Source organism: Mizuhopecten yessoensis, unplaced genomic scaffold (genome assembly GCF_002113885.1).
Source record: "Mizuhopecten yessoensis strain PY_sf001 unplaced genomic scaffold, ASM211388v2 scaffold7725, whole genome shotgun sequence".
Classification (NCBI taxonomy): domain Eukaryota; kingdom Metazoa; phylum Mollusca; class Bivalvia; order Pectinida; family Pectinidae; genus Mizuhopecten; species Mizuhopecten yessoensis.
Genome location: NW_018407191.1, coordinates 1,324,936 through 1,337,357, shown reverse-complemented (window position 1 = coordinate 1,337,357; position 12,422 = coordinate 1,324,936). Strand labels below are relative to the sequence as shown.

The 12,422-nt window shown below is 36.6% G+C and overlaps 1 protein-coding gene across 1 annotated transcript in view; it reads right to left on the bottom strand.

Annotated features, from left to right (window-relative positions):
- Positions 1-12,422, bottom strand: part of LOC110454227 (fibrillin-2-like) — a 111,652-nt gene that overhangs the window by 6,607 nt on the left and 92,623 nt on the right. The window contains exons 69-70 of the mRNA XM_021503636.1: positions 11,374-11,467; positions 10,264-10,382 (exon numbers count right to left, since the gene is read on the bottom strand). Of these exons, the coding sequence (XP_021359311.1) occupies positions 10,264-10,382; positions 11,374-11,467 (213 nt within the window). The remainder of the gene's footprint in view (positions 1-10,263; positions 10,383-11,373; positions 11,468-12,422) is intronic.

Sequence of the window (12,422 nt, the reverse complement as noted above, 5' to 3'; positions counted from 1 at the left end):
TAATAGATACAGTGTGGTAATAGATACGGTATGGTAATAGATACGGTATGGTAATAAATACAGTATGGTAATAGATACAGTGTGGTAATATATACGGTATGGTAATAGATACGGTATGGTAATAGATACAGTGTGGTAATAGATACGGTATGGTAATAGATACGGTATGCCAAAAATGAATGACACTTCACCAGACAGTTGTTTTGTCCATTGAGGAACTAGTTACATGACGAAAATAATTTTTCAGTAGTGACATTGGTTTAAAGGGGATTTACGTAAACTATGTTTGGTTGTTTGTTTTTCTTTCTTTCTTGAACAGTAATGACTTGAAATGTGTCGGATATTAAATACATGAGATTGATACAAAACGTTATCATTTCCGATAAAATGATAACAAAAAAGAAAATGGCGATCAATTGTTGTGTTTGTCTATTCAACTATTTAAATTAATAGCAAACCGCCTAATTGATTAATGTAATTACAGGTATATTGATTGGCTGTATTTAAAGATGTGTGGGGGTTGAACCAATCAAACGTACCACAGTACAAATAACACAGAGCAGCTATAAAAAGCATAATTTCCCTAGGGGCCTAACCTCCTTCATGATGTATATATATATATAGAATCCCACCATAGCAAATGTACATTACATTGTACTTCCGCTGCTTTTATAGGGCAATATGACTCGGTTTTATATGTAGCCTTACATTACACATCATCATTACAACAAAGAGGCAGTGAAGGAAAATGAGCTCATTTATTAGTTATAACCCAAGCTGTGTTCCTTACAAAGTAGTCTCGTAAGCAATAGGTTACATTTTATTACCTTATTGTATTTTCTGTGTTGTCGGGAATTGCATACAGGATGAATACAAAATAGATGTAATCTTCTATTTGTTTTCCAATAAAGTCCAAATAGTAAAACGGATGCAAAAACTCGCCCTTATTCTAAATGAAAATACAGTTAAACCCCCATACATTTGCACAAGAATATATGGGTTTGGCGATTTATGGAGGGAAACGAATAAAGAAATTGTTAAGAAAAAAGGAAAAAGGAAACTTATAATATATTGACGTTAAACAAGGCGGCAAATCAAAGGAGGAACATTATATCGAGGTTTTACTATACTTATGGAGATGCTATTTCTGTTTCATATTTATTATAATCAATATGGTTTTTTTATATTAATTTGTCAAACAATAGATGAAAAATACCCATGCGACCTCAACAAAAGCATGTTGGGGATATCTTTTGAAAACAAATATCGATCGATCGCATAAATACATCCATATGAAGAATAAGTAAGAAGTGTATTATGTAATATATTACATACAACGCATAAAATAATCTTTTGTAAGTATATCATAAAGAAACGATCGGCGATCATTCGTCATCAAATAACAGTTTTTCCTAGCTGTTACAGTAGAATTGCATATAATATGTGATAAAGAATAGAAAGCAGTAAATCAACTTTTAAAAACATATTACCGAAGACAATGATGTCAACCGCCTCATTAGTCAAACGCCATGTCCTTAATATTTATAGTTAAGGTAACAGGTCCCACTGCACTAGTTATGATCGCAAAGAAGAGTTCCACTTTTTTCTTGCTTAAATTAGTGCCCTTGACAATGTATTCATCTTTCATTTTGTTACTGTGCATGAACGAATCTTGGCCAGCATCAGTGGTACAGTGATGTATAGGAATGGGAAAAGTCGCGCGTTCGAACCGTGGAGTTTCCATAAATATATATGTTTCTCTCTCTCTTGCTGAAATATTGGTCCTAAGTATATGGTACTTTATTGAGTTTGCATAAAACCCAATGTCACCACCTAAAACTTGTTTTTCATACACAGTATTTACAACAATCATGAAACAAGTTATTTCAACTTATATTAATCGCTCTTGTTGGCCCGGATGTAAGCGCGCGGGGTTTTATTGTGGAAGGAAAACCGGAGTATCCGGAGAAAACCTACGTGGTCGGGCAAGTGACCCCACACCTTTCACGTCAGATCGGGGAATCGATCCCCGGCCGCCTTGGTAAAAGGCAAGTGCGCTATCTACTGCACCACCCGACCACCCGTAGAGTATTGGGCTGACGTTGATGCCTGTGTTGACAAGTAATGAAACCCAATGGGTTCCGAAATAACAGATACGATCGGGAAAAACGAGCGTATTAGCAATACACGCAATTGTGTTTCTCATACGACTTGCATGTATGTATGCACAGGTAAGAACCAGATACGAAAGTTTTCTAGCGATATAAGTTACTACATCATGGATATGTTTTTATCTGTTTGTTCACAACAGGGAAAACAAATCAAAACATTTCAATTCTTGAAGTGTCGATTACGTCAAGACTCTGCACCTCAGGCATTACCTGTAGAGTTTCGGACATAACACCCAGGCAACACATGGAGAGTCTCTATCCGTACCCAAGTGTACACCTGAGTACGTATGCCCCTGGCGAGTCTCGATCTAACTGAGGCAAAGGTTGATACAAAAAGCTTGGCGTGTATACCATGCAATGCAAGCAAACGCTTAAATTTTATCGTACTTACAAAGATAAACATTAATTTATAGATAGCATACAAGTGTTTTGTCCATTTCATTAGAAGACTCGCAACTAAACATTTTGTAGCGTATCAGGCATAGCGGTTCATGTTCTCCTGCATGTTTATCCACAGGGACATTGCCAACAGTTTTGTAGCGTATCAGGCATAGCGGTTCATGTTCTCCTCACTGTCTATCCACAGGAACCTTGCCAATAGTTTTGTAGTGTATCAGGCATAGCGGTTCATGTTCTCCTCCAAGTTTATCCACAGGGACCTTGCCAATAGTTTTGTAGCGTATCAGCCGTAACAGTTCATGTTCTCCTGCATGTTTATCCACAGGGACATTGCCAACAGTTTTGTAGCGTATCAGGCATAGCGGTTCATGTGCTCCTCCATGTCTATCCACAGGGACATTGCCAACACTTTTGTAGCGTATCAGGCATAGCGGTTCATGTTCTTCTCCGTGTTTATCCACAGGAACCTTGCCAATAGTTTTGTAGCGAATCAGGCATAGCGGTTCATGTTCTCCTCCGTGTTTATCCAAAGGAACCTTGCCAATAGTTTTGTAGCGTATCAGGCATAGCGGTTCATGTTCTCCTCCAAGTTAATCCACAGGAACCTTGCCAATAGTTTTGTAGTGTATCAGGTATAGCGGTTCATGTTCTCCTCCAAGTTTATCCACAGGGACCTTGCCAATAGTTTTGTAGCGTATCAGCCATAACAGTTCATGTTCTCCTGCATGTTTATCCACAGGGACATTGCCAATAATTTTGTAGCGTATCATGCATAGCGGTTCATGTTCTCCTCTATGTCTATCCACAGGGACCTTGCTAATAGTTTTGTAGTGTATCAGGCATAGCGGTTCATGTTCTCCTCCAAGTTAATCCACAGGAACCTTGCCAATAGTTTTGTAGCGAATCAGGCATAGCGGTTCATGTTCTCCTCCGTGTTTATCCACAGGGACCTTGCCAATAGTTTTGTAGTGTATAAGGCATAGCGGTTCATGTTCTCCTCCAAGTTTATCCACAGGGACCTTGCCAATAGTTTTGTAGCGTATCAGGCATAGCGGTTTATGTTCTCCTCCATGTTTATCCACAGGAACCCTGCCAATAGTTTTGTAGCGTATCAGGCATAGCGGTTCATGTTCTCCTCCATGTCTATCCACAGGGACCTTGCCAATAGTTTTGTTGCGTATCAGGCATAGCGGTTCATGTTCTCCTCCATGTATATCCGCATGAACTTTGCTAATAGTTTTGTAGCGTATCAGGCATAGCGGGTTATGTTCTCCTCCATGTCTATCCACAGGGACCTTGCCAATAGTTTTGTAGCGTATCATGCATAGCGGTTCATGTTCTTATCCATGTTTATTCACAGGAACCTTGCCAATAGTTTTGTAGCGTATCATGCATAGCGGTTCATCTTCTCCTCCATGTTTATCCACAGGGACCTTGCCAATAGTTTTGTAGCGTATCATGCATAGCGGTTCATGTTCTTATCCATGTTTATCCACAGGAACCTTGCCAATAGTTTTGTAGCGTATCAGGCATAGCGGTTCATGTTCTCCTCCATGTTTATCCACAGGGACCTTGCCAATAGTTTTGTAGCGTATCAGGCATAGCGGTTCATGTTCTCCTCCATGTCTATCCACATGAACCTTGCCAATAGTTGTGCCATACTGCTTTAAGGTTATTATTTCCACGACGAATACGTGATCCCGTCCAACGGTATTTCGCAGTATTATCTGTTTTATGAGCAACATTCAAATTACGAAATAATAACATGTTAATTTTTCTAATCAATTTGAGTTATCTACGACTTAAAACAAGCCGTGATTATCCTCATAAATGCATTCTAAATTGAAAAGAGAAAACAAAATATAATCAATAAAAAGTATAGTGATAAACATCCATTGAGGCTACAACTCCAACGAAAGCAATCAAAAATTAATAAAAACATGGACTATAATTCTATCTACTCTATCTATCTGATTCTCCATCTGCCGATATTTTTGTTAATGAAGTATAGTTATATTTTCTATACATTACTGGGATATGTAATATAATAGCATGTCACACTCGTGTGTCCTTTGGGAGCTACATTCTCACGACGTACCCGATAAAATTCCTGCATCCTGTTAATTGCTCCAGAGAGATACATGTATAATGTTCAAAACATTGCGAAAAATAAATAGTTGATGTCAACAGAATCCAATTATATACAGAGCACAAACCCAAAGTTTGGGAATAGACATGGAACGACAGCGTAAAATCAATGAATATTACTCGCCAAAGAATGAGGATCGAATGACGACCTTGTTGTTTTACCTCAGGCAATTGCTAACTTACATTATGGTATGAAATTAATTTGGCGACATAGGTACCCCTATGCTATGATTACACGAACGCGAAACCATGGCAACAGCTAATTTACAAAGAATCAATATCGTATAGCCGAGATATGTTCTGTTAACAATCCAAAAATCTTCAATGACAAGTTTCTCCAGGAATTTTCACAAAGAGATTTATTTTTCTAATCGAACTGTAGTTACAACAAGAATGGTTTTATATGTGATGTATGGAAATACTGGGCTCCAAATTCGATAAAATCCAGTTCATATAATTGAGGAGTTCAATGATTATGGAGTGGTAGATTCTAGATAAGTCATGGCACAGATCTCCTGAATAAACTATGACGCAGAGTCTGGTCCGTTACTAACAGTGTGGGAGGAGACAAAAATCCATACATTGTAACGTTTTAGTCCTTACCGGTTTGGCAAAGGTTCGTCCGCTTTGTGACATGGTATTGTGAATTGCTATCTCAGTTGTTGTCATACAAGTTTTAATATATAAGAATCCGTGTAAGCGTACTCTTGAACACCATATAAAGAATATCCCACCATTCATGCAGCTCATGAAATATCATAAACAGCAGTATTAACAAATATTTTGAAAGGTAACAATGCTTTTAGTCGATCTCAGAACAGGTCATCTCTCCAACAAAGACAACATCGCCGTGAATGGTCAGCACATCCATTCGCGATTCCAGCCAAATCAATCTCAAAGGACGTGGGCTTTTATTGAGCTTAATGCATTCCATTACTTTGGAAACAGTGTGTGATTTTTGTTTCCCCTGTGTAAAATTGATACATTAGTTGATGCTATTTTTGGTTCTCCTGAAAAACGTGAAGACAAGAAATTTGCAAGAATCTGTTGTAAATGTCATTCCGGTGAAACACATTTCGAAACGAGCACACAAAGCGTTTTGTTCGCGTGTGAATAATCGTCCAGGTGACAGGTGCTATATAACTCAACTTGGTAAATTGAATCACGTTACAAACGAGACCATAAATATAACTCCAAGATAGACAGGAGGTTTCAATTCCCTGTATATTGTTCTCCTTACAGTATACAAACAACTTTAAACCATGAAATCTTCTTAGTAGGTGTGGACTGTATTAACTGTGTTTAAACAAAAAATAAAAAAGTCGTTCACAAATGAGCAAGTGTTCTGGTTTTTTAATCCCCAAACATGCGTTCTATCTACGCTTTATAGGGGTAGGTCCCTATTGTATCCTTAAGAGGGACGTCTAAATGGCGCATCTAGTCCCCGCTGTTGCTTTAGTAACTGAGGGGGATCATGCCTGGAGAGCACTCGTGTCTTTATTCTGCTGTCATTGTAAGGTAGTGATGTGCGTCCTCGTGTCAACATTGCATTTGAAAATACATGTATAAGATTTGCAGGGGACGACAAAACCTGCATCAAGCAGACAAAGAAAATGTCTGATTTGTACATTACACCATATAAACAACAGTTGCAAGAGCGGTTGAAAAGATAACAATTGACATAAAAGGATGCAAGATAGATTTAAAATATGGATTTAAAATGGAAAGACTTGCAGGGCTGGACAAATCCTGTATCAAACAGACAAAGAAAATGTCTGATTTGTACATTCCACCATATAAACAACAGTTGTAAGGGTGGTTGAAAAGGAAATAAAATGACAAAAAAGGATGTAAAATAGATTTATAATATGGATTTAAAATAGAAAGATTTAAAATAGAAAGACTTGCAGGGATTGACAAAACAACATATGCAGGATTTAAAATAGATTTAAACCTTTAAATATGTGTACGAAATTTGGTTTTATGTTGTATTGAAACTAGCCAGACTACGGCCGACCTTACCTCGTTACAGATACCGGGACTGTTTTATTGGGGTGGACATTTACTATAGTGGCTGACATTTCCTATGTGACTGAAAACAGTAGAACAAACAACTGTATTCCGCATCTAAGGCTAAATCAATAGGCTTATGTGTGGGCGCACAGATAATTCAATATTAGCTCCTCTCTCTAATACCCAAGGGTTAACGATCTGCACACGCAGAAGATAGCGTGATCAAGAGTAATTGAACAAGCCGGAATTCCATATAGAGATACGATCAAACAACAAGGAAATGGTTAAAAAGGAAGATCAATGCCGAATCAGTCATTTTTTAACTTACATTTTGTCTCAAAGTGAATAATGCATTAAGTGCAAAGTTTTAAAGTTGTGATAAGAAGCTGAAGTCATGGAATGGTTATGCCGCCAAGGAAGTCCTCGTGCATTGAATAATGCATGAAGTTACGTGATAAGAAAGCCAGTCATGACACAAACAAAACATAGAACACGTTACGATGTCTCATGACTAAATGCTCGAAAAAAACCCAGTGATAAAGATGTTTGTTTTAGCAGCTTCTGTCTCTGTCTAAAAGAGACATTAACGCTTAACCCGTTAAAGTATGAAGTTTTTTCTTTTTAAAAATCAGCCTTTTATCTATATTTCGTTATTCTTTAAGATACTTTCCATTGTTCCTGTGGTGAAATACTTATATACAATAGATACGTATGCAGCCGTTATGTTATGGGTTTTCGTCGATATCTCATAACAGTAATTTGTGTTTTTAAAAAAGATAATAAAATCAATTTTCCTTGAAAATATCCAAAAATCAATTTTTCAACCGTCTGACACCCAAACAAAAATAAAATAACAAATATACAAACACAAAAAAGCCTGTACGCGTTTATATTATATTCTTTTCCTGAATTATATGTTACATGTAACAGTAGTACACAACTTATGTGAATTAGGAACTATGAAACTGCTTCATTCCAACCTGTTGCACTCAAGTTAGAACGTGTACTATTACACGAAATCACCAACAAATGTTGCATCTAATACTGTGTTATATTATTAATAACAGGTTCCATGTGCATGAGTCAGCATGCCGCGGTAATCTTTACGACACGAACTTTACATTTGTTTGAAGTTCCTTCCGATATATTTTTATTTTTAAATGCGTTATCATAAATGTTTAAACCATTACTGCAAATACAGATATAGGAAACATATTGATTGCTTTCGTGAAGGTTAGTTAGTTTTCTTCATACTGAATAATTTCGGTACGAATGTTATATCGCATAGCAACTTTGTTATGCAAATATGCGATCAATTTAGCAATGAATTGCAACCTTCAAATGTTTCTAATATAACACTGAATGCCACCACAATAGGGTTCATATTCCGGGTAATAGCAATTAGATACCTTCTTCAAATAACATTAAAGCCGCTGTCTGTTCAAGCCAGCAACAAATAGGCAGTTTTCAGCAAACTTCTAATGACAACCATGCGTACAACGCCTCGATCAATACACTTTAATGAAGGTTGGGACAGATTCTACAAACATCATCAGTGGAACATCACAGATAGAATTAATAGCTCGGAAAACTGCTGAGCCCATCTCAGCCACAGTTAAAAAGAACTGCGACCTTAATTCAGAATCAACAAAAGGAAACGTAATGTTTTCGAGCGAAAGAGAGAGAGAGAGACGGTTTTTCCAAACACTCAATTAATGACAATGCCAAACAAATAAAACACGTTCCGTGTGCTCAGTTTCGATTCAATAAAACATTGTTTTGTTTCCGGCTTTTTTTAGAGATTCGAAATGTCTTCCTGATTTCTATGTGTCAGATTACTTCCATCTGTTATTATTGTTGAGTGATATTGGCGTTTGTTATCGTGAGGAAACAATGTCTTGTATTTCCCTATTTATTGGTGTCTTGCATATTAGGATCTTTCCCTAGGAAAACAATGTTACTGATAATTTGTTGTTGAGAATGAATCGACCAGTTCCTTTTATCAACAGGTGTTTTATCGACGAGAATTGACAGTGTCTATCAAAAGCAATCAGCAACTCGACCAAAGTTCAATGACCGCTTGGTCATATAGTGAGTTATATAAACAGTGATTTCATACCCTTTGTCTGGTGTTTTTTTATATTAATATGTTATAATTAAATAATTAGCAATATCATATACCAGTTACGTACGGAAGACCATTAGGGCCATGTAGAAAGAAAAAAAATCAAGATAATAACTCCGAATTTCAAGATAATAACTCGAAATTTCAAGGACAATAACTCGAAATTTCGACTTACTTACTCAAAATTTCAAGATAATAACTCGAGATTTCGACTAATTAACTAGAAATTTCAAGATGATAACTCGAAACTTCGACTTCCTAACTCGAAATTTGAAGATAATAACTCGAAATTTCAAGAAAATAACTTGAAATTTGAAGATAATAATTACTGTTATAAACAGAATCTGTTCATCTGGATCTTTGTGTAAATCGGCAAACGTATTTGCTCTTTAATTCTATAGCTTTATTGATGAAACTTCGAACTCATTCTGTAAACCGGCTCTGTTTCCTTGTCTTATACCTTCTTAACATTAATAAATATACTCTCTGTGAACCGGCAACACAACACGTTCTAGTCTAGTACAACCCTTATCACTAGACAGGAAAGTGAACAGTTTACCAATCATTTTCAACTCTCCCGGACATCATAGTTACGGGCGGTCGTGCGGTCTAGAGTGGGTTTTTATTGCAAACTTTCAAATGCCAGTGCGCATCGGACCTTAAATCTATCTTAATGCTCCCGTACAACTGCCAAAAACTCTAACTGCCGAAAACTGTAAAAGTGTTTTTTTCTGGCATGACTATAGCTTAGATAAATCATTTAAAAAAAAAACATTTAGAGAGAAATAAGAAAGACAATAAAATATAATCAGTGCTCTAAGCGTAAAAAAACTAAGGGGGCTAGACCAGAATTTGAACAATTGACTTCTCTCTAACCGATTGGGCTAGCGGGTCAACGAAAGTGTCTTAGCCAAACTGTGCAACAGTTATATCCAAAAGGAAGTTAAGGAAAGGTTATTGCTTAAAGGAAAAACCTTAGCGCAGTTGGACATGGAGTCTTAAGGAAATATAGAAATATATGCCACCATGTACCACAGCGTCAACACAAAAGGACAAACTAGTTACTTAATAAGAAAACCAATCAGGACATGAGATGATCTTAAAAGAGTAGGGAAGATTATGAACACTTAAAATGAGAACGAACAGTTGGACCGTAAGTATCTTTTGAAGACTATCAGTTCTAAGCAAGTACTATCACGTTTCTGTGTCTAATAGCAGACAAAACTAGGGATTCAGTAACTTAACCTTAGTCTGAACCGGAAAGTCTATGAATAAACACGTGATGTACTGTATACTAACGATGACGTGTCCATTAAGTCCTGTCATATATGTTCATGTTATTTGGAGAATATAATAATAATTTTAATTTGAACGAAATTTAATATAATTCTTATATGAATGTCTTACCTTCAGGGAGTTGGAGAGCCGGGGCGTCCATTGCCCATGCGTAGACGATCTGTTGCCCTGAACCACAGACCCCAGCTGTTGAGTAGGTCGAGGTGGTGTGGGCCATCTCGCCACAGTTCCTGTAACATGTTGGGATAACATTATATATTTGGTGGGACGAATGCCACAATTAGCCATGTTTTTGTAACTCTATATTTATTGAAAGACAGTTGAAATGGTATATTTTTTAATTTTTTTCCTACAGATTTCTAAACTATACGTCTATGTCGAAAATACCTCTATATGCGTCTGGAAAATGTAAAAGGATTTCAACATTCTTCGTGATATCACAAAATACTCTGCTTTCCCCAAAACAAATTTTGTAAAACGGCAAAGTAATTCAGAGTGAAGAAATATATATATTCGTGATCACAAACACTACTCAACTGTCATTTAAAAATACTAACAAATCATTTTATTAATAAATGCAATATAATTTTACATATACTAGAAAATGTCTGTAAGACATAAATGCCCCCGCTGCCATGTGAAATTAGTTTCAGTGTTCTATAAAAAGTTACAACCACTTTGATCTTGATACCCTGAAACATGCACACACACAAGGTAATACACGTAAAGTTGATTTTAATATTCATATGTTTTTTCTGTATGTTATTACCATCTCCATAACATATTGAGTGTTTAAATTGAATCAGTAGATGATTTTCTCTATATAGCAACAGTGACCTTGGCCTTGACCTTGGAACCCTGAAACATAACAATGGCCGAAGTATAATCATACTTGACCTTTGTATAAAGTTTGACCAAAATCTGTCAAAGAATGAAGCTGCTAAGTGTTTACATGGCGGGGGCATAAAAATACCTACCATCGCGTCAACACACAGACACTACCGGAACCTGAAGACGGTATGAAAGCACTAAAGCAAAATCATAGGAGACAACAAAACAAAAGAGAAAACATCATGTATCGAATATTGATTCCTGACTTCCCTTGTTAAATCAATTAAAGTATGTAAGTAATAGAGACACCGATAATGTTTTTTAATCTTAGTAGATAGTGAAATAGACGAATATGGAAATTATGTTATGGCGACGAACGTGAAGACTTACCAGATGGCGTCATCGCCCCTGACGCCTGGCTCCTTACAACCGTACAAGAGCATGTGATGGGCAATGTCTTTGTTGGCATGAGGGTGAAACCCGACTGAAAAGTAGCCATACTGTTTTATTTTGGTACGAATTCATTTTACGTCTGTCAATTTAAAAACAAAAACAAAAAAAAAACCAATATGTACAGGAGGATCAAGGGTGAAATAATCGATTAGCAAAAAAAAATGTACAGGTGAAATAATCGATTAGTAACAACTTATAATGTTGGTCACAACACTTATTTTTTTCCAGTTTCTAGATTATTCATTTGGGTTTTTTCTAGATACAATACTGCTTTGAGTACCTTAGCCTCTGATTCATTTCAATACCTTTCAGTATGATCAAACTATTTTTTTTAAATGTTATGAAAACATTTTAAAATATTTTCCTACAATTTAGGAGTAATATGAGTGAAGGGGGAATCAATGCCGTTTACTATCGGGCTATAAATCTAATATAGAAAGTTTGTAAAACAATTCAAATATGGAGAAACTAGGAGATAAATAATGGAAAATATTTTCTTCAAATCAGATAGTTTAAGTTTCCTTTGGTATAACAAGCTCGAATCCTTATAACAAGACGATTACGATGCGTAGCTTGTCAGCAAGGATATTTAGGATTTAAGTTTCAGTGTATCGATGCAGAAATCCAAACAAAGTGAACATTTCACTGCATCATATGTCCATGTTGTCCATCCAGGACCATCCAGGGGTTATGCTCACTTACGCTCTCTACACCCCTGGAATATGTCATAGCAAAATTGAAGGCTCGGTGCGCGCCACCTTGTTGATGAGACAAGAATACAAGTTCGAGCCTTTGATGTACATCAAAAGAGTCTTGCAGTCACGTAACGGTACAATTTGACAGACTTTGAAGTCGGGCGTATCTCCTTTGTAATCTCCAAAGGACAGGTAGCAGCCAAGCGATTGGTTTTTTTTACCTGATACCAATCAAACAGCTATTTTCGTGCCTTCAATTTTGCTATGACATACTCCAGAGGAGAAGGGAGC